The sequence below is a fragment of the Necator americanus genome, chromosome X, assembly GCF_031761385.1.
Source record: "Necator americanus strain Aroian chromosome X, whole genome shotgun sequence".
Taxonomy (NCBI): Eukaryota; Metazoa; Nematoda; class Chromadorea; order Rhabditida; family Ancylostomatidae; genus Necator; species Necator americanus.
The window spans coordinates 276,355-298,135 of record NC_087376.1 but is presented as its reverse complement, the minus strand read 5'-3'; the positions used below and the strand labels follow the sequence as shown (position 1 = coordinate 298,135).

Here is a 21,781-nt window from a genome sequence, read left to right as displayed (position 1 = left end):
ATGCTATGTGTAACTACAGACCAAAAAGTGAGCAAATGCATTAACTTTCTTAAGAATGGATCATTCCATCAAGGCTGCAGCTTTTGCACATGTTGAAATCATTCACAAAGGAATTGGAAGGGTTTTCTAATGTTCACATTTGGCAAACGCTCTTCACTACTAGCTAAGCTCTTCATACTGTGAAATAATCGGCCTAAGTGAAGTATGACGTTGAAATAAGTGAAAATTTCCGTCTAGACAATGTGTATCAATAGTCCACAAACTTGATGGAAAGTGGATTTCTTAGTAACGTCATTTCGCACGTGCAAAGAATAACTAAGTGACCACGCTCCTTTTTATCTTACTAAGCTTTATCAGGACAAATTTTACAAAACTCTCGTACACTGTAAGGAAAGTGCGGCGTAGCATTTCTGCGACTGAGTGATAGCTGCGAACACATTAAATGATTCCACATACATCATTGAGATTTTTGCGCAATCAGGCAATGCCGTTTACACGATTGAAATCAACTAAAGCTAGAAACCACTTTTCCTTAACAGAAACAAACATGAAAAAACATCATGTTGTATGAACACATGTAGCAAAACTAGAATAGCTTGGTGACAAGTAGGACTTTTAGGTTTCTGGATTAGGTCCCAACCTTCAAACAAACGTCCTAAAACTTCAGAAGTAGTTGCCGTGTCTGTATTTATTCATACCAACACAATAAAATCAAAAGAACATATGACTTCACATGTAGAGGGACGTAGTCCGGAATTTTCCGTGCGTTTTATGAAGTTTTTATCTCGATTACTTTCTGTTACAATTTAAGACAAACAAAGTTCTGTGTTCTAGTGCTCGTTGGCTGATATGCCTCGCGTATGCGAAGCAGCTAACTTACCTCTGTATTGGAAGCACCCAATATTTGTGTCACTTACGAAAGGAGAGGTGGGTTTAGCAGTGTTTTTCATTTATTTTTATTATTAGTAAAGCAATGTGTGCGCATTTATTCAGCCCCGTCGTGCTTCTCTCACAGACTTCACTGCATGGTGGCGTGCAATGACGAGTATTGCTCATGATGAAGCTGCAAGGTGCGTTTTCAAAATTGTCTTTTTTTTTTGCCTTCTTTCCAGTGCTCTACTTTTGAACTAGTTTTCAGAGCACATCATAATGTTGTGCGGAGTGTAATAATATTTTAATAATCACTCTGTTTCCAGGTTCGTTTATACACTCAGTGGTGGAAATAAAAGTTTTCTAACTCGGGAGGATTTATATGGTATGGTAATGGACATAATGCACACTCACCCAGGCCTGGAGTTTTGTCGCGAAGCTGTAGACTTTCATGACAAGTACTGCGATGTGGTTGGTGTCTTTCACTCGGGCTAGCTTTTCTTTACACTGGTCGGTAGATATATGGCTCACCTTGGAAAATTACCTTGGAGCTACATTACATAACATCCGCTCTCTTTCGAATGGCTTTAAAGGCATCACCCCACGAATCTGAGGTAGTACAGAATTCAGGTATTCGTATACGGGGTCGTACATTATGGAGAGGAGGGTAATTCCGTGCATTCCTTCCTAATTACTGTTAAAAACGACCCGTAAGATACGGCTTCGAGCATTCCGGCGCGCTATTTTCTACGTGTTCAATTGGAGCGCGCCAGCCTTGTGCACGCGCCGCATCTTCCGGGCCGTTTTTTACGGCAATTAGGAAGAAATTGACGGAATCACCCTTCTCCCCATAATCTACGACTCCTTATAGGCATAACCCACCTGAAACCCGCACCGCTCTAGATTCGTGGGGTGATGCCTTTAAAGTACAGCTCATTGTCTTACATAAATACTTGCAACCCTTCTAAATAATTCGACTTGTGCTCGACTTTTTTCCTGGTTCTTTACAGTGTTCGCAGAAGACTTTGATGTTATGTTTTCTGCAGTTATATGAAGTGTTGATGGCGTAGTTTGCACGTATCACAGTACAAACATGAAACACCCTTTACCAAGAAACAGACAAATCAGAACTATCATTTACCTGATGAGACGACTACATCTATAAAGGACAAAGTGTCCGGCGTTAATTAATCCGCCTCGGTTGCGCCACCGCGTTCACTTCAATTCAGAATCGTTTTGTGGTTTACGAACATGTTACTACCCTGTTCAATAACTTGCGGTGGCTAGCCGTTGTATGAAGTCAGTGTTTCTGTCCTCGCACACAACTATGGTACTAATTTATCAACCCAGGAGGGATGAAGGGCTTAGGAAGGACTAGGATGGAATGGGACCTCCTATCGATCATTCTGCAGCCACAGAGCGAAAGCTCTTACCGACTGCGCTACACCGGCCGCTACATCTATAGGACTAAATGTAAATTGTGGATTCCGTCGCATATGCGCAGGTTAAATAAGTTGTTTCATTGGCCAATTTTATCATTAATCCACTATACGCACTTTATTAAATCCCTCGATGCTGGTGTAAAGGGCTCCCTCATTGGTTGTGCTAACCACTCCGCAGCTGATGCTCCATCCCTTTTCTATTTTCGAAGACGATGTTTCACATTTTCGTCATCATAATTTAAACTAGGCTCTGGAACCGTAGTTACCATCGGATAGATACAAATAGCTAAAATTTCTACAAACACTACCTTTAAGTGTACTTTTATATTTCCTATTGTGAAAATCTGCAGAATTTCCCAACGAGGACTTCCAGTTTCTCACATCATTATAGTAATTTGCAAGTATCTCCCGTTTCTCTGGGTTATTTGTTTATTACTTTGTTTGGACCCAAAACTACTTTTTAAACAAGGCAATTCTCCCTCTGAAGAACACACCCATGATTAAATACTTCTCAAAGACTCTTAATTAGTCTAGTCACGAACACTAGCTTTTTATTTGGCCAAAGATACACTCTACTAGTGCTGCTATAAATTAAACTACTATCTTAGAGCTTCAATGTTCTGGTTTTAGATAGTTGTTTAACATCCGTAAATCATACACATTACGTCGTTCTAGGTCATCGCTAGGATAACCTGGAATTTGGGATGCGTATGGAAAGGAAAAATCACAGCTGACTGTCTTCGTAAATCAGATTTCCTAAAAAGTGTTCGACAACTCCAGGAAGATAGTGAGATTAACCGATGCGTTCGGTATTTCAGGTACGTGTGGCTTTTTAATGGTTTTCTCTAGCTCATTGTCTAGCTCCGTTTTTTTTAGTTACGAACACTTCTATGTTATTTACTGCAAATTCTGGGAAATTGACAATAACCACGACCAAATAGTCAGTAAGGCTGACATGAAACTACACAAAGATGGTGGTATGAGTTTTTGTCGTAATTTTAGATGATTTGAGATACGAAGGTATCCATAGCTTTTTCAGCTATCACGGATCTCGTTCTTAATCGCATCTTTTTCTCTTGTGCAGTAAGACTCACGAAGAAGGACACAATGAATCTAATAGGGTTTACAAATTTCCTCCTTGCCGAAGAGGATAAAAACCATCCGACGAGGTCTCCCTCATTTTTCATTTAGGATGAGTGATAGTTGCTGTAAAAGTGTTCTGACAGCTATAATTAGTATTCAGCATTGAGTACTGGTTCCGGGTCCTCGATGAAGATGGCGATGGCTTCATTTCAATGTATGAAATGGAGAAATTTCATCAGGCGGTCATTGACAAACTGAGCGAGGAGAGGATTGACACAATGTCGTTCAAGGATGTGGCCTGCCAGGTTAGTGAATTAGAGCATGTGGTGAACCTGATACCACTTTTTCTTTTACATTCTGTAGCTTTCTTTGTTTCTCTTACCACGATTTTCTCTCGAGTATATCATTCCGAAGTTATAAATTTTGGAGCGAAATCTGAATCAAGACCGTGAGGAGCACAGGGTCACAGAAAATAAAGAAAACAACTGCAGAGCTAAGGGGTGAAAACTCCGTTGTGAGAGAATGATGCATACTGCGACTGCATGAAACCATTCTTTGATAGGTGGACCTTGTTCGGACTTTATTCCTCTTCAATTGTCACCTAATCATACAGATAGATAATTGAAACACGTCTGTTGTAGCTGTAGTAGTCCCACTTTAGAAATTTGACGACTGACGCCTCCTATGCCTGAGATGGACTCAGCTCCGATCTGGGGACTATCATTTCTTACAGATTAGATATGGAAGAAGAGATTTTGTCTCGTCTGTTTGCTCTCCTTCGAATCAATCCTAACCCATTCAAATGATTCGGCTTTTATATGATGATACAAGATACTTTTCATATATGACTTCTTAAAAACGTAATTTTTCGGATGGAAAAGAAATCTTGATAACAGGGATTTTCCCTTTGTCATCTCTTTACATTTCGTAAGAGTAGCATACAGAACATGTGCAAGATCTTTCTCTCTTAGATGTTCGACATGATTTGTCCCGCAAACGGGACTGCTTTTCGGCTGATGGATCTTAAAAAATCTCCGCTGAGTATTCGCCTGCTAAATGCACTGATAAACTGGCGGAAATTTTACGCTCAGGAAGTGACTGAAGGTATTTCGTTCTACTAAGTTATTGAAACAGTGCTCCAGTCATTTATCAGTGGTGTTTTTAGGGACGGAGAGAGTTCTTGATGAGAATGGTCGGGAATTATCAGATTGGGAACGCTTCTGTTCAGAAGAGTATGAGACTATGATGGAAAATGAGGAAGAAGTTGATGAAAACTTGTAGGTTTTCCTTTTTCGATCGAACCATTTTCACTTTTCTACTTTCCGCAAGCTCTAGAGTATTCTCTAGTTTCGTGATTATTTCACTGAATACTTCAGACAAATCAGGAAAGGTTTTTTTTTCCTATTTTAGTATGATCATCCTTTCGTATCCTTTATCCTTTCGTTTTCAGCTATAAAAATAAACAGAAAACAAAAATATAGTTCCGGGTGAGATGAACTTGTTATGTTTTTCTTTTTTTAGTTTTGTAAGCCTCGATGATGATAATAATGCTGATCAAAGTTTCTGACTTTGTCTACCAACCGTTCCTACATAGCATACAACAACGGTAACTCTTCTGCTTCTCTAATGAATCATCACCTAATAAGTTTGATTCATTTGTTGTGCAGATGCGCAAGCATATCAATGTTACGGTTATTTCGATTCAGGTAATTTCATAGTCTGTGTCATCTCATCTTCCTTCTTGTTTCTGTTGTTCCCAATTCTTTTTGAGCATGGATGTTTATTGTGTCCTTAAATGCGTGAGAGGTTCTGGCTGTCCAGTAAAACACGGTGATAACAGCGAATTTGATAGAAAATGTGTGGTTTCTTTAGATCGCGTTTAGCAAAGCACAGTAGATTATAAGACGATCTACTTTATTCCATACGGCTGCGGCACGCACCCAGTTTCTTCAGGTTTTTTTTTTGTTGCTGAACCAAAATTCCAAAATTTAAATTGCAGAAGTTTTACACACCAGAACTTTTTACGCGCACTCGATATACTTTATTTTCTTTTCTTTTTTTTTTGCATGACTGCTGCTCAAAGTGCCTTTTGTGTGCATTGTTATTCCGATGATTTCTATAAATCGTTCCGTTATATCTGAATGTATGAAACAGCTTTTGTGTATGGGCAGCGTGTGCGCTCACTGAGGCTTTCTAGGCGCTGGACGAATAGAAGGGAGTCGAATTGTGGTAAGACCAACGCAAAGAAGGGACTTTATTTTATTAGAGTATGCCCTCCACACAACTACACGGTTTCTCTTTTTCATACCTCCAAATCATTAATTACTATTAAAGTTGAAAGTTAAAGTTTCTGGCGTTAATCAATCCGCTTGGGATGCACCCCCACGTTCACTTCAATTCAGAATCGTCTGAGGTTTACGAACGTGTATCTGGCCTATACAATGACTTGCGGTGGCTAGCCGATGTGTCAAGTCAGTGTTTTTATCCTCCCAGAGGAGGTCTGGTACCACTTTATCGACCCCGGAGGGATGAAAGGCTTGGTGAGCACTAGGGCGGATTCGAACCTCCGATCGATCGTGCAGGAAGCGGAACCTCTAGCCGCTACACCACACCCGCCCCCATTACTATTACTTGATGTAATTGAGTAACCCAAGTAAGGGTTCTATAGCAATCAAATTCTGTTTTTGTTTCCTCTTAGAGCAAAACAAGTGAAGAAACTGACTTTTCCTATTACCCCTAATTTCAAGGAGCTTTCGTATTTTCCAAGTTATGTGAAGAAGAGAATTAAACAAAAATTTATATCTTATATATCTACGTTAAGGGCAACGATACAGCCAAAAATAGATCCAGAATTTTTCTTTCTTGAAATTTTCCAATCAGTCGCCGTCGAACGCACTGCGCCCCTGCCTAGCAGGTCCTCCCGTTCGGTAGAAGAAGCGATGATGCCTACAAGCTTCCCAGAGCTTTCTTTTTCTTACTTTTGAATACTTTTCCGCTGTCTCTGCACCATCGATCGAAGGTTCGAATGCATCCTAGTCCCAAACAAACAAACAAACAAACAGGCCAGTGTAGTGAGCAGTAGTGTGGCGGTTAGAAGTTCCGCTGTCTGCACGATCGATCGGAGATTCGAATCCGCCCTAGTGCTCACCAAGCCTTTCAACCCTCCGGGGTCGATAAATTGGTACCAGACTTGTCTGCGTGGACAAAAGTGCGTTGGCACATCGGCTAGCCACCGCAAATCATTGGCCATTCGCAAACCTCAAACGGTTCTGAGTTAAAGTGAACGTGGGTGCGCATGCCAAGAGGATTGATTAACGGCAGACACTTTACTTATCCTTCTAATAGGCGTACTCGTAGCAGTATCCTTTTTCATTGGCACAGTCACCACCATAAGGCAGAGGCACCACGCGTTTGACGGCGGCTGTGATACTAACCTCCTTTCGGTTGGTTCTTGTTCCGTTTGGAAAGTAGAAAAGCCTACAAGTTTACCGAGAGTAGGCTCAAAACACTGGGAATGGAATCGATAACATTAACTAGCAATGAGACCGTTCCATCTTCACAATTGCTTGGAATGAACTGATATCTGATGACTGAAATGATGATCCCTTGGAAGGTTGTTTTTTGAAAATTCTGGAGCCAATACTGTGTCTGAGCGGATGAGCATGAGCTAAGGGCAACTATAAGCTCATGTTCGAAGTAGAAAAGGATTGCAGAGAAACTACACAAATTGAAATCAATTGGCAATCTTGGCTGAAGTTGCAAAGCATGTGCCGCGTCCGCTGAGAGTTCGCCAATCATAACATAATGACGTTCTGGAAAGCAATGTATCGAGAAGGGGAAAGTCTACTTGTCTCTTCATCATCTGAGAGAAAAGAGACATGCTTTCATTGATTCTTACCTTCCAAAGTTTGACATTAAATCACGTTGGTGAAGAAACAAGCAAATCGACAGGACTTCATCCAAAAATCTGAGGAACCTATTCAGAGTCAAACGTGAGATGGGATTTTCCCATGGGGGTCGTAGAGGTAGGTGGTTGCAAGAAAACGGGGTGGTAAAAGAGCCTGCGGCTGGCAGTAGTGGTGAATGGAGGTTAACATGATAACCAAGGCAAAATATTGGATAGTACTAGATAATTACATACATTATAAAATAAACAACACAACAAACAACAAATAGCAACAATACAAAACAATAAATAACACTAAACGATTACATGAATCTCCAGCATTTTCTTTTGAAAATGTACAACGAGTTGGCAATGTAACAATGGGAAGACCCAGGTTCGATACCCCGCTGAGTCAAATAATTCAATTATACGTAGTATTCAGTAGTTTAAAAGTAAGTTTATTGGAATTTAATTACCAAAAAAGCTCAGATTCTGTGCACATTGATAAGTCTAGGAGATCGCGAATAATTTCGCGATAAGAGAACCTAGAGGAACAAACAAAATAAGGAACTGCTGTTGTTCACAAGTCATGGCAAGGAATCTAGTAAGGTGGTTATAGACGCCCCTCCTCGACATCACCTCTGCATGTGTACATCTTAAGTGTGACAGTGCAAGTGAACTTGAAAACGGATCCTGTTTCATAGTGACAAATTGTAATTGCGTTCTGAGCGGCTGTGGGTGAGTTAACAAGTTCCGTTTTAGGCTATTTTCCTTTTTTTTCCGAATTGTATCTTTATTTTTCAAACGATATCTTAATTAACCTTCCCTGTTCCCTTGCTTTCCATATCTGTCCCAGTGACCTCAATATCATATTTCCGATGACTATTTACGCCTACGAATGAAACACGTCATCTTGAACTTTAAAATACTTCTATGCTTTACTACTCTATGTATAATCTCAGTAAGTCCAAACAGTAATGCCAGAGAAGATCCAGATGGGTACTTGAAATTCCTAGGAAACGTCATCGAAGTGAGTTCCTTTGAATGCAGTTTCTTCGATTAGGGTGGAAGTACTAACTTTTGACTCTTTACTGCAACCACTCCATTAAATGTCCTTCCATATAAAAAAACTGAGTTTTTGCACAATAACGGTATGGAGTGATTTATGAATGCCGCCTGTTCACTCCTCTGCAGAACCAATATACTCAGCTCGAACACTTTATTTAAAAGCAATAGAAAAAAACAGGTACGTTCTCAGTCGTCTTTTAGCCCACTAAAGATTGTAAAAACTCACCCAAAAGACTCCGAATATATTTTCGATCAAATTGACGATGATACCAGCTCCTTCGCTATCGCACATCCCGAAAAACAATGTCACGGAGGGCTTCCAGTGGACAGAATCGTCCCGTCTCTTTCAATCTGATGATGCCGTATTTGATCGTTTTGGCTTGCGTCATCAGATCTTCGACAGTTGCTTCAACATCGTCAACGCCGTCCTGCACCATCTCGGCACGCTTGATATGTTCATTATCTTTCCTTGTACAGCCTTTCCAGCTTTTCTGGGGTATGAGGACAACTCTTTACCGTTGTATGAAACAAGGAAACCCGGTTGCAGCTTCATCAGTTGTGAGTTCACAGCTGCATCCTCTTGGACTGGAAATTTTTCAAGGAGTTTCTAAGCCGCCTCAAATAACACCTCCAAGCTACATTATCGCAAACTTTCAACTGGACGAACTTACATTCTGTGGGCATCCGAACACAACCACGTCTGGAAATGTCTGAATGAAAATGAAGTGGGAGGTACAGGTCAATCCTGGCACAGCAGAAACGGGGTCTTCGTAACCGCGCGATTAAACAGCCGAGGAGGTCGTTTTTAGAATAAGAGTGATCGTAGTATCAAATAATAAAGTAATTACAACAATAGCACCATTGGCGTCATTCATTCATCAAACGTGATATCTAAGATGAAGACTCGTCTTATAATACTGCATATAACTATATTAAATACGTATCTATTGAATCTGACAATGACCTTCTCCGTATCTGAAAACGAGTACTTGCCTGCTACTTTTAACGCATAAATGATCTACGAACGGCATTACGCTCATGCCGTTTTTATGCACTCTTTTTTTCAGCAGCTCGCATGTTGGCCACTTACATGATAGTCGTTTTCATCCTACTACAAGCTTTTTCACCGTGGTATTACCCCATAGCGGTCTTTGTGTAGCAGTTTCCTACGAGCATGATCTCTCAGAATTGTCCAAATTCCCTGCGGAAAGATATCTTACATATAATGTCTGTCTTGTACAATAGCAATACTAATGTGCATACAATGCGCATGTTTTCGTGTGACTACACTATAAAGCGCTCCAAATCCGGAATGTTCTGAGTGATACCGTAAATACTTAATGGCTAATTGGTACGGTCGGGTCAAAACAACATGAACCTCGGTGCAGACATATAATGTTAAGTACTATCTCATCATATTATCACTATATATGACTCTGTTTTGTGTAGTTTCTCCGTACTTTCCTGACCCAATCACGTACAGAAGGTGAACGCACGTGCACTTCTAGTCGGATCAAAGCGACCAGAAGCGCGATGCTGTTCCGTAGCGGCTGCGCTCGAAGAGGTGCACAGAAGCGCAGTGGTTAGGACCGAGAGGTGAACCCTGCTAGTCGCTGCAGTTCGCAGTTTTTGGTCCCACCTTGATTCCGAACGCAACCTCCACCACGCAGCCGCAGTCGTGCACTGAGCTTCATGTCGTTTTGAATTCACCATAGTACAAAAAATCCGTTATAATAAAGAGCAGATATCTTATTGTGCACCAGTTTAGAACCTATTTACCAACATTGCAAAAAAGAAAAGATTGCAACTTGCTTAGTTTAATCCATCCAAAAAAGAACTTGCTATGATGTATTAAACTAATTGGACTTCTGCAGACTCAGCGAACTTTGAGTATAGGCTTACAACACTAGAAACACTAACAGAACTTCTTTAACTTCAAAAGGTATCATAGGCAACTCACCTTTGTTTTTATTGTCATTTTGGCCAAACCTCTCCAACATTGCAGTATGATTATATAGGAAAGCCGTCAACATTAGCGCATGTGCCTCTCTTTATCATGTGCAACATAGTAGCTGAGGCACGAAGGTGTGTAGAATTCCCGCAAAACACTAGGTGTAGAAGTGAGTGTGGGTGTATTCAATATAATCTTGACAACAACCTAGTCGCTATTTGTCTTCAGCTTTACTTCTGTTAATGATTATTCCTGCAATATTTTTCAAGATGTTGTGAATATTATAGAATGACATCAAAATTCAACGAGCGGAGCATAACAAGAATTTCCTGCATCATACTTCTGTAAAAACCGCCCCAAAGCCGTACAAGCTCCCAGGTTTGTGTAAGGTAGATTAAATAGAGTAGACTCCATTATTTATTATTCTTCACTATAGTTATTCCCCTTCCTTCTCACAACTTCTCTATTATTTTTCTATCATATCATTACTATTTATGATTCTGTTTTGTGCAGTTTCTCTTTTCTGACCTAATCACGAACAGAAGTTGAACGCAAATGTACCTATAGCCACCTCCATATTAGTTGCGCTTGAAGAGGCATGGTGATACGTAGCGGTTGTGCAAGAGAGGACAGTCGCTAGCACCTCGAGTCGCTAATGTTAGTGATGATGCCAACCGCACAACTATGCTACGCTTCAACGAACCACTTCACACGCAGCCACCCACGCAACTGCACTGTTTCAGGTCGTTTCGACCTGACTGTACCGCATCATCAAGGCTGAATAGCTGTAGATATTCAAGTAGATTAAAGTAGATTAACCGCTTGAAAAACTTATGTACTTTAAGTGTACTCGAATAAATACATTTCAGGGAAAAAATGTAGTTGGGGGAGGAGGAAGGGGCACCCAACTGCGCCGTTATTATTGAAAGCTTTATCTTCCTTTTTTCTCTATGTAACTTTATTCCCAGAAATCAGCGTGCAGTCCAGTGCCACTTATAATTATACTTATACTATACTTCCCTCACAGATATCGGTTACAACGCTGCAGAAGTCTAAGAAGCAGAAGCAGAGCTAGGTCGTTGGAGTCGCAACAGCAACAAAGAAAGCAGAAATTTTGCATATGTTCAATTGTTTGGTGAAAAACGAAAATAATTGAGGACTATAATACAGTGAGATTGCAAGCCTCTCCTAATTTTCCCTGCTGGCTAATGCAAAATTATTCGAGTAGCCGTTGGACACATTCGACTATGAAATAGTCGAATGTTCATTCACTCGAGAATAGCAAGGTCTAGTGATTCTGCTATATGAAAGATTGAAATTTCGATGTTGACCCTTCCAGAAGTTGGAATCGAATCTTGGGCGAGTTTGAATGGTAGGTCATTTGAAGATGTTCAATCCCAAATAAACCAAAAACTTTGGCAGTTCGGAAGATGAAGTTTGGAGTGATTTTAAAGTTTACTGGACGCGCGTTCGTAAACTTTAAGCAATTCCTAATTGAAGACGAATGCGTAGAAGCTTCCTAAAAGTTGAAAGTTCCGAGAAGCTTGTCACGCTCTGGGGAAAGGGATAAGTGCACGCCTTCAACAGAGACGCGATCTGTCACTCCGACACACTAGGTTTGACGCCGAATATGTGCAGTTTTCAAGGATGATGTTTATACAAACAACAAGGACCAGTTTTCAAGACAAATCTTATGTCTTTTCTCTTTCGTTTTTATTTCTTGCTCTCAAACCGGCACAGTGGCATGATTCATTTATACACCATAGTAGCATAAACACAAGATAGATGGTGACGGGTAAAATATTCAGACATGATTTTTCAGGTGATTACCCACCTTTGCCTGGGCGGTCCTCAAACTCAAATCACTGGCCCCTCTATCCTTTAACGAGCCAGTACATGTCAGCAACGACATTTGATACATCAAAAGGACGGGTAACAAAAATATACTTCTTGCTCTACTTTTTATTCGAAAAAATACGCAGCAGAGGCTAAGTACTGTTAAAGAATCTGCTACGCATTATTGCACTCAAAAGATGAGAAAGTAACAACCTAGAAGGAACCGAACCAGAATGTGGTTCCACGTAATCCAGAAAATACAAGTTTTAAAATGTCTAACAATAAAGCTAACGACCAATAATATACTTGCTCATGCATAACTTCTGTTGTTGAAACTTGAAACGTAAACTATTTTAGCATACTGGCGTTGATCTGAACATACCCGTACCCTGGTGGGGCTTTCTCGACATGAATGGTCATGTTATTGAAAGAGTTCAGGTTTGTTTGAAATTGTTTTGTTTTGATGACAAATTCCGCTTCGACAGCATATATAAATGAAGCATATATCAAAGACAAAAAACTGGACAACAGCTTGCAAATTTTTGTCTTTGATATATGCTTCATTGATGTTCGCAAAGTTTCGGAGGGCTAGCCCCCTGAAACTTAAATAAGCATAACATGATATGAAGAGATCTTTTGTGCCGCTGGTTGCGCCTGATGGAGCTACTTTCTGAGAAGAAAAACAAGGAGACTCCTTTAATAGTACAGGAACGGCTGAGCATGGCCAATGTTCACCACGGGAACAGCACCGGCTTGTCAATTTGATCAGCTTACCATCACGCAGTATGCACGAGTATCTGACTACTTAAAAGTAATTTTCAACTCCACTCAAGCTGTTGTTAATTCAATGCTCTAATCGATTTAATATTCGTAACAATTCGTCAAAGTCTATGCTTCCCTTTGGAAAAACGAAACTTATTCTCATAGTTGAAAAATCATACAATAAATTACCATGCACAGACCAGTTCATGCAAAATAATCATTCATGTCGTATTAATTGAACAATTAACCTTCGAAAAAGTGTCCTTCAAAATAAAATTAAACAAATAAATAAAAGCTCCTCAAAACCATCAGACTAGTTCTTGAATGAGACATGATGATGACTTCTCGGTTACTTTTGTGATCTTCAGAAGCATATGAAAAGTACTAACTGAACAATTGCTGTATTTTCATTGACCTCAGAGCAAGGTTTGGAAACTTTGAGAAGTACCTATGTATGCATACGTGTATGTAGAGAAAAGTTCTTTTCAGGACTATTGGGTGAAAGTCGGGTATACAAATGCTCCGGTAAATATGCTTTCATTAAACAGGGATCAGTTGGCAAGGCTTATATACGATCGATCGTTGCGCTGGAATAGACGTGAGTATCACATAACACATAAATTTATAAGATTACGATGATGGGACATGAGATGGTATGAAAACATGAGATCATAGCGAAACAATCCTTCTAAACGTGAGTAACAAAACTTGTTATAACCGTAGGTGCGATAGTCGGAGCCGGTGTTCCGACCCCTTTCACTTCTGGACGGTTGGTGGAGGGATCTCCTTCACTTTTGGACGGTAGCCGAAAAGATCCTCTTCATTTTTGTACGGTTGGCGAAAGGACCCATTCACTTGAACTGCACCCCATGAGTTGGACCCCCTTCACCTGAGAAGAGCCCGTCTCCTCCCTATTACATCTATTGTTATAACTTGAAGGTTATTCCAACTTTCACCTGATCTGCATGCAATTGTCAGCCTAAAGACATCACCCCACAAATCTGAGGTGGTGCGGGTTTCAGGTGGATTATGCCTATACGTGGTCGTAGATTGTGGGGAAGAGGGTGATTTTTTCCTAATTGCCGTAAAAAAACGGCTCGAAAGATGCGGGCGCGTGTAAAAGGCTTATACGCTCCAATACAACTCTTTGTAGACAGCAGCGCTCCGCAACGCTCGAAGCCGCATCTTCCGGGCAGTTTTTTACGGCAATTAGGAAGAAATCACCCTCTTCCCCACAGTCTACGACCACGTATAGGCATAACAAATCTGAAACCCCTACCATCCCAGATTCGTGGGGTGATGCCTTTAACGACAGCGGAACTTTCTATGTGAGGTTCCTTTCACTAGTAGATATGTATTGAGATGTAGTTTACATGTATCGCAGTCCAAACGCGGAACATCACATAAAGAACCAGGAACCAGAGCCATCAAGTGCACCTTAAACATCACTTTACCCTCCCAAGCAAGCCATCACCCGTATCGGATTCACAAAATCAAACCGCATGAGTTAGATTACTGGTAAAATTGGCGGACAGCACAGCTCTTTATATCCGCACGAATAATAAAACCAGTTTCGTAGGTCTAACAAGTGTGAAGAGTTACCTCGAGTACTCGTGATAGTTCTGATTTCTTTATTTATACCTTCGGCGTAAAACATATTGCATCGGAGTGATACATCCCGTCATTAGTAAAGACATGTCCAGACCCCTCTACAGATCACGACATATTCTTCGGGGCTCTTTTCTTCTTGTTTTTCAAGGTTTATTCTTTTTCATATTTTTCATACAGTAGTTTGTGGATAGGATTACGTAGTTGGCAAAGCCCTTTCCCGATAGTTCTGTCGTTTGTTTGCTGCTAGAGTGTCTCAAAAATCTCTATTTGTTGAGATTTAATCCGTGTTCTATTTTTGATTGGTACACTGCACAAGTAGCTTATGTCATAGTCGCACTACATTTTTTCCGTTTATTTTATTTTATTTTTTTTTTTTTTTGGCAAGAGGGGAATGGCGTGGAACAGTCCAAGGTTATTCTAGTCGCTTACCTATTAGAGCACAAAGGTCATTCTTAACTGTCAAATACGGATTACGGAGAAATCGTCTCTCAGGCCAATATCGGTTCTTTTTTCTTTTCTTTTTTTGGAACTACGATCAACAAGAAGTTTACAGAAATAGAATAGGTGAGTCATTACATGACTCACCTATTCTATTCCAAAAAAAGGCGAAACATAAACGTCCAAGCGAGATGAACGTTGCAAGGAATTGTGTGGAGTTGAAAGTCATTCAAAAGTACTTCCTTCGTGCTTTCTAATATCAGATAACCGACTGGGGAGAATCTACACATTGGAAATCTGCGCAGAAAAAGTGAGTTATAAATGATGTCAGTCATCCGAAAGACGCTAATCACTGACTTTGTAGCATTGGCCAGTATTATAACGTTATTTTTGCTAGTATTCATTAATATGACGACAATAACATTCCAGGAGGGAAAACATAGGACATCAAAAGTAGCGATAATTTGTCTGGAACTAATTTTTAGTCCAATTACTTCCCAAATACTACTAATTGACTAATAATTCCAACAACTAACTTACAAGGAATCTTACATCGAAAACCTAGAAAACGCTGCCTTCATACAGCAATGACGATTTTGCTACCACTTCGTTTGAAATGCTCTGGTCCAATACTTTTACGAATTACAGTGTTTCTTCAGCTCACACTTTAACACAGTTTCCATAAAATAATTCCGCTTTTTTATAGCCATTCTAAGAAATTTTGTCTAAACACATGAAAATTTACCAGTGGTGAATTAAATAATTTGGAGGTGAAACAGCAGTAACGGTGCTATCCCACTGCTCTGATACAAGTTCAGAGTCGATAAATGATTTTCCCTGAGAACGACCTTCCTTGGTAGCACTATCAGGTTCGATATTTCTGAGTGAGATGCTTTTAAATTCCGACCGTGGCGAAGTAGAAATGACTGAGAAAAACGAGAAATGATTCCGGACTAGCGGACGTTTCAAATTGTTCGGTGGTACTTCGACGAACGAAACGGAGCTGTCTATGTATGCTCTTCTCTAAGTTGGTGATTGAAAAAGAAGGCGTGGGGTCAATCTGTCTAGTTGTGGAGAGGTTTGATCGTTTAAATTGTGAATTGAATCGCCCATTTCAAGCTCTGAAGAAGACGATTCTGCCGAAACGTTATCCAATAAAATTATTTAACAACCTCGTGCACAGCTCATCAAAAATCAACAGCACATCTAACTATGCCGAGGCCCACTGAAAGTCAAACGTTCCAAATGTTTTTTTGATTGTTTGAAGCAGCACGCCTAAACGAATGGAGTGCAAAAAACTCTCACATCTGCGAAAGCTTGTCCTCATGAACTTGAGAACTTGGTGAAGATAGAGGAAGCATGTTAGCAGATGATGAATAAGAAGAACAAGTTTGCTCCAGTTTGTTGCACCTGCTTGCAATATCTTCTCGAAGATATATAATCACACTTCTTCTACTTGGTAAAAATCTCGTTACAAGATTTTTGTGTGTTTAGAGCATCAACCAAGCCTTCCCATAGCGGTTCTTCCTAGAAGCTATGCTCCACTTTCGTGCAAACCACCCATGTGCAATCCCCATCAGTCGATCGTTGGATTTGGAGTAAGTGAGATTTTGAAGAAAATTTTTTCACTCTCGCTGTAGAAAACCACCTTTTTTGAAAAGTTTGGGGCTGAAAGTTTGCAAGAGACGTCTTTGAAACTGACTGGTATGAAAAAAGACCACTAAAATTAGAAATAATATTACGAACTGTCAGCAATATTCTTTCTCCCAAAACTGTTATTGTTAAATACCGTCAGTTCAGCAAATACTCGTTGTCGTAAAAAGAAAATCACTTCCACTTCCCCTCAAAGTTTCTTTTCCACGTGGTTTAATATTCTGCGGTAGAGGCGTACAGTAATTCTCTCTTTTTAGAGTGGCTTTCAGTTAATAGCAGTGGAGGAAAGGGCACTTCGCGTCGAGTGCCTACATCATGGCATCGTTGTTGAGGTTGCAAAGTTACGCCATCGCCCGCTGAGACGAGAGAAGAGCCTGCCTCAGCAGCGATGCAGACTAAATTTTCTGCAAGCTTCAAACTGGTCTCGTGCAAACCACCCATGTGCAGCTCGAGAAGTTTTCTCAAGCTTGCAGAACTTTCTCAAAAAGTCTCAACCTCAACAGCAGTTGGTGAATCGAGGTCAACCGTGAGTCGTCTTCGAGGACCATCATCCCTTCGCAAAAACGTTGTCGGCACCGGCAGACCTTATACTTCGAAATCGGTCGCCCAGCCGCTTTTCTGATCCGACGCGCACACAGTACTTCCGGAACAGTACCCGGCAAGAAACCACACGTCCGACAAAACGACCTACACCCATTGCAAAATGAGAAGATGGAAATTTCCACAAATGGTACCGCTAACACTCCCATATAACAATGCGTCCACACCGTAGAAGCCGTCTCATACACTGCTTTCTGCAATAGGGCGCCCCAATTTGACGTCGTTGCAAGACTCCTCAAACTATGTCTTTCCGATTTTTGGTGCTCGCGCACCACTTTGACATCTTGTAATCCACCTCACTGTCTCCTGACGCTAACACGCTCATTTGATATAGTGAAACTCTTCTCACCCCTCTTACTATTTTCCATCGCGAGCACATCTATCTGATACCATGAAACTCGTTCCACCGTTCTTTGGCACAAAAATTCTTATAATAGGGTCAAAACGACATGAAGCATGTACACAATTGCGTAGGAGGGTTCTCTCGAAGCGCTTCGGTGGAATGTAGCGACTGGGAGCGTGGTGAAATCCTTGCTGACGCCACCCATCACTGCAGTTTGCGACGGTCCCAACTCGGTGCCAAATACTGTACGCAGTACGCAAATGCACCGCAACCACACTCGTGATCCATGTTGTTTTGACCCGTCTAAAGCTCGCGCCATCGGATCCCTTCCATTCCTTCCTACTGTTTTCTGGCCCTGGCACCTCTTTCGAGCTGTCTTCTGAAGCCAACGCACGTAGATTTTGCCGTGGGGGTCGTTCCATCCGAGTTCACTACTTTTTGGCAAAACATGTGATGTTCAGAATCTCAACTCAGACACTACAAGAAGTCAAAGAATTTGGATCGAAAGTTTGTTTTACTTCTAATTTACACAATTTTCTTCACATCATAATAAAACTGGAGCAACGAAAGCTCTGTAGTTTTTAACAAATAAGCACATACACACGAGCAACGAAGTAGCAAACATAATCAACACATATAGATAGGCTATGAAACCAACTAGAAAACTACTAACTAGAAAAACATATGGAAAGAACTGTCTACAAATGCCGAGAAAACGAAAATCTTCAAAAAAAGGAATGGATCTAATCTGATGCTAGAATTTTAAAGCAAAATTTTAAAAAGTAGCTGTTGCTTTTAAATATGCTGCTTCAGTAAAAACTAACCGGAAAAAGGCTAGGAAGAAATCTTTATTTGTAAGATTTGAGCTGAACATGCTCATAAAGCTCACCCGACCATATAAATAAACACAACACACACACACGACAGACAGGCAGGTATACATCCATTCATATACACACACCCTCCATAACGGTTTACCGCCTCATAGCGGTGTGGAGGTGACGCTGGGCGTCGAACTGCAATGCACAGCGGAGGTTCGTCCTCCGGCAGGGTCTCGCAAGCTGAGAAGGAGTTCGACACATCCTACATTCCGACTTCTCGGAATCGGAAGCCTAGCTAAGAGTAAACCACTGCTAAGATTCACCACCGTCTTGGCAAAATGTCGCAAGGTGGCTCTCTGATCCATATAGGTTGGGCGACGACCTGTGGTGAAAGCTAAGCTCGCCGTGGCATGGCTGCTTAGTTTGGGGAAAAGTCTCTTTGCCACTCCAGCATATTCACTGCCTCAGTACCCTGCACACTGGGCCCTGCCGTCTCAGACGTCGGACGGTGTGGCGACCGTTGAGAGGCGATCAAATCTCAGGTTGCTCAGGACGTCATTGATTCTGGACCAAGGCGACACACGCACGACTCGCCATGGAGACTGTCTCAGACTGTACCTACAACGCGAAAACAGTGTCCACAGACGCTGACCTACATGCCCTTCTCGAAGCTGCAGAGCGTATCAAATTTCACGTGATTGCTCGGCAGGAGACCAAGTGCAGAAGGAGCGACGTACGACAAATGAATGACGCTACACTCGTCATTCGTGGAGAGAAGGTTCCGTCGCGAAATGTAGGCGGTGTTGGTTTTGTTGTGCACCCATCTGTCGTCCATCTTGTCGATTCTCACGAGATCCTGTCACCTCGTCTGGCCATTCTTGGCCTCCGCCCTCTGCGCCAAAAATCCATCAGTATCATCAACTGCTACTCACCAACATCAGCAGCTGATGAACCCGAATTGCACGCGTTTTACGAAGAGCTGGAGGAAGTAGTCCGCAACGAGAAGTCCTTTTACAAATTCGTTGTCGGAGACTTCAACGCAAAACTAGGAAAGGCCACAGAAGAGGAATACAGGATTGGAAGATTTGGACTAGGGGACCGGAATGAAAATGGCAATCGTCTCGCCTGGCTGTTGTCCGCCGCTCGCCTCTTTCATGGGAACTCTCTTCTCATGAAAAAAGATCATCGTCGGTGGACATGGGAATCGCCCAATGGCGCGACTAGTGCGGAGATCGACCACATACTCACCAACGGGAGGTGAGGTCTACTTGACGTCTCAGTAGTACCATCCTTTTGTAGTGGTTCTGATCACCGTCTCCTTCGTGCGAAAATACGACTTAGCCACACGATGGAAAAGAACATCTGCTATCGGCAACGAAGGAGAAAAGAAGTCGTCTACGACGACTGCGTACTCGAGGACTTCCTGTCCCAAGGTGACTGGCACACCGAGGAGGACCCAAACGTGGACTACGAGATGCTGCTCAGAGGATAACAAGCCTGTGCTGAGCGTGCCTCGAAGCCGCGCACGACAAACTTGGATCGAAATTCGAAGACCACCAAGGAATTGTTGGGAAGAAGGGCTTTGAGGCCTGATCCGAATGCATCGCACATTGAGCGGTTAGTAGCAAACACTAGCTGCAGAAAAGCGTTGCAGGAGGATTTTTTCAAATACAGGCAGAAGAAGATTCTGGAAGCAGCACAAAGAAGAACGAGTCAAAAGAAGTGCCGCAGGGATCTCCGCGAATATAATATTCCGCTAGCAGCCTTGCTGAGCGAAAACGGGACTCGCATGTCTTCTCGCCGTGAGATGGGAATCATTACGGCACCACGGATTCTCCCTTCGGAAGTACGAGTCGCCATCAAGAGCATGAAACCTGACACAGCCGCCGACCTGATTTTATATCAGCAGACTTTCTTCGGGCTGGTGGCCATCAGCTTCATGTAATCTTACCAACGCACATGACATCCTACCTCCAGAAAGAAAGGATCCCAGACCAGTGGAAGGCCTCGCAAACCGTTCTTATTCATAAAAAAGGTGACCGAGAGAACCTTCGGAACTACCGTCCGATATTCTTGCAGAGCGTGTTACACAAAGTATTCACCAAGATCATCCTCACACGCATATCTAGGATGCTGGATGAAGCCCAGCCTCAAGAACAAGCTGGATTCCGCCAAGGGTTCAGCTGCTTGGACCACATCCAGACCGTGGAAACGAATGCAATGCTGTCAGCGCTGGTCGATAAAGGTGTGGACGCATCGTAGGTGAGGACATTAGCCAATTGCTACGATTGATGCACGACTAGGATACAGCTTTTCCACCGCCCTCTCACCATACCCATTGGAAAGGGGGTACGACAAGGCGACACTATATCGCCGAAGCTGTTCACAGCTGCATTGCAATGGATAATGAAATCACTATCCTGGGAAGAAAGGCGCATATGTGTTGATGGAAGATTTCTTTCGAACCTTCGTTTCGCGGACGACATCGGTCTCTTTTCGAGCAGTACCAATGAAGCAGAAACGATGCTCAACGAATTGAACGAAGCAGGGAAGAGAATAGGACTACGAATAAACAGAAAGAACACACAGTTCATGAAGAACGCCCACTGCGAGGACGGAGGAGTACAACTTGAAGGCTTCCAAATCGTGGAAACTCCGTCGTACGTATACCTCGGACGTTCTATGAACATGGAAAACGACTTAAAGGAAGGACTAAATAAAAGAATGAGAGCAGCATGGGCAGCATTCGCAGCCGTCAGGGAAGCTAAGGACCAACTGACGGACCAAGATCTTCGTGCCCATCTGTTCGGCTCAACAGTCCTTCCATCGCTCTGTTACGCAGCGGAGACGTGAGCAGACACCGCGGCCACGTCTATGAAGCTACTTACTACCCACAGAGCTCTTGAGAGATGTCTCCTGAAGTTTAACCGGCGCACACAACACCTTGCCGGTCTTCGTAGCTCCGACTTAAGAGGAATGTCCCGTCTTTGCGACCCAGCGGAATATGTATCGCAAGCAAAACATAGATGGGCCGGTCACATCATGAGAAGAATCGACGATAGATGGACTAAAAGAACGCTAGAGTGGATCCCAAGAGACGCTAAACGCCCCCGAGGGAGACCGCCAACGAGATGGGGTGACGTGTTCGCTGCACGGATGGACCAGCTGAGAGCTCAGCTGGATACGGCTCAAGGAACTCGTCAGCCTCACTCACGAAACTTGAGAACATCTTGGATGACAATGGCGAGGGAACGAAACGAGTGGAAGAGATGCTGGGGCCCGCACTTCCAGTGAAGACGGGCCATCTAAGTATCTAAGTAAGTAAGTAAGTATATACGCACACGACAGACAGGCAGACATACATACCTTCATCCATTTATACATTCATACATACATACACGGGCTAGGCACGTTATT

General features: G+C 42.2%; 5 protein-coding genes across 8 annotated transcripts in view; all 5 read left to right on the top strand.

The window, feature by feature from the left end:
* The window catches only part of RB195_021077 (uncharacterized protein), a gene marked incomplete at both ends in the record, with an annotated part of 37,666 nt that extends 20,536 nt beyond the window's left edge, over positions 1–17,130 (top strand). The window contains 17 exons of one of the 3 annotated variants that reach the window (XM_064207615.1): positions 835–927; positions 994–1,070; positions 1,197–1,341; positions 2,988–3,130; positions 3,189–3,289; positions 3,352–3,481; positions 3,556–3,700; positions 4,367–4,499; positions 4,561–4,672; positions 4,917–4,920; positions 4,956–5,001; positions 5,063–5,101; positions 12,123–12,232; positions 12,494–12,574; positions 13,388–13,496; positions 16,442–16,545; positions 16,858–17,130. In XM_064207615.1, the coding sequence (XP_064063494.1) occupies positions 835–927; positions 994–1,070; positions 1,197–1,341; positions 2,988–3,130; positions 3,189–3,289; positions 3,352–3,481; positions 3,556–3,700; positions 4,367–4,499; positions 4,561–4,672; positions 4,917–4,920; positions 4,956–5,001; positions 5,063–5,101; positions 12,123–12,232; positions 12,494–12,574; positions 13,388–13,496; positions 16,442–16,545; positions 16,858–17,130 (1,845 nt within the window). Of the gene's footprint in view, positions 1–834; positions 928–993; positions 1,071–1,196; positions 1,342–2,987; positions 3,131–3,188; positions 3,290–3,351; positions 3,482–3,555; positions 3,701–4,366; positions 4,500–4,560; positions 4,673–4,916; positions 5,002–5,062; positions 5,102–5,504; positions 5,539–5,592; positions 5,625–12,122; positions 12,233–12,493; positions 12,575–13,387; positions 13,497–16,441; positions 16,546–16,857 lie in introns of those variants that run through there. The other 2 variants (XM_064207614.1, XM_064207613.1) reach the window with 2 other exon arrangements.
* A 1,829-nt stretch (positions 17,131–18,959) lies between these two features.
* RB195_021076 (uncharacterized protein) lies at positions 18,960–20,626 on the top strand (the record flags this gene model as incomplete). Of its 2 annotated transcripts, none has more annotated exons than XM_064207611.1 (2): positions 18,960–19,621; positions 20,494–20,626. In XM_064207611.1, the coding sequence occupies 2 exons, from the start codon at positions 18,960–18,962 to the stop codon at positions 20,624–20,626; spliced, it is 795 nt and encodes a 264-aa protein (XP_064063492.1). The 2 variants fall into 2 exon arrangements, with proteins under 2 accessions (XP_064063492.1, XP_064063493.1); XM_064207612.1 differs by lacking the exon at positions 20,494–20,626 and adding an exon at positions 19,664–19,856.
* Positions 20,495–21,217, top strand: RB195_021075 (uncharacterized protein; the record flags this gene model as incomplete). Its single annotated transcript, XM_064207610.1, has 2 exons — positions 20,495–20,622; positions 20,668–21,217. The coding sequence occupies 2 exons, from the start codon at positions 20,495–20,497 to the stop codon at positions 21,215–21,217; spliced, it is 678 nt and encodes a 225-aa protein (XP_064063490.1).
* On the top strand, positions 20,771–21,217 carry RB195_021074 (uncharacterized protein; the record flags this gene model as incomplete). Its single annotated transcript, XM_064207609.1, has 1 exon — positions 20,771–21,217. The coding sequence occupies one exon, from the start codon at positions 20,771–20,773 to the stop codon at positions 21,215–21,217; it is 447 nt and encodes a 148-aa protein (XP_064063491.1).
* A 21-nt stretch (positions 21,218–21,238) lies between these two features.
* On the top strand, positions 21,239–21,658 carry RB195_021073 (uncharacterized protein; the record flags this gene model as incomplete). The annotated part of the gene is made up of 1 exon (XM_064207608.1): positions 21,239–21,658. The coding sequence occupies one exon, from the start codon at positions 21,239–21,241 to the stop codon at positions 21,656–21,658; it is 420 nt and encodes a 139-aa protein (XP_064063489.1).
* Between the last annotated feature and the right edge of the window lie 123 nt (positions 21,659–21,781).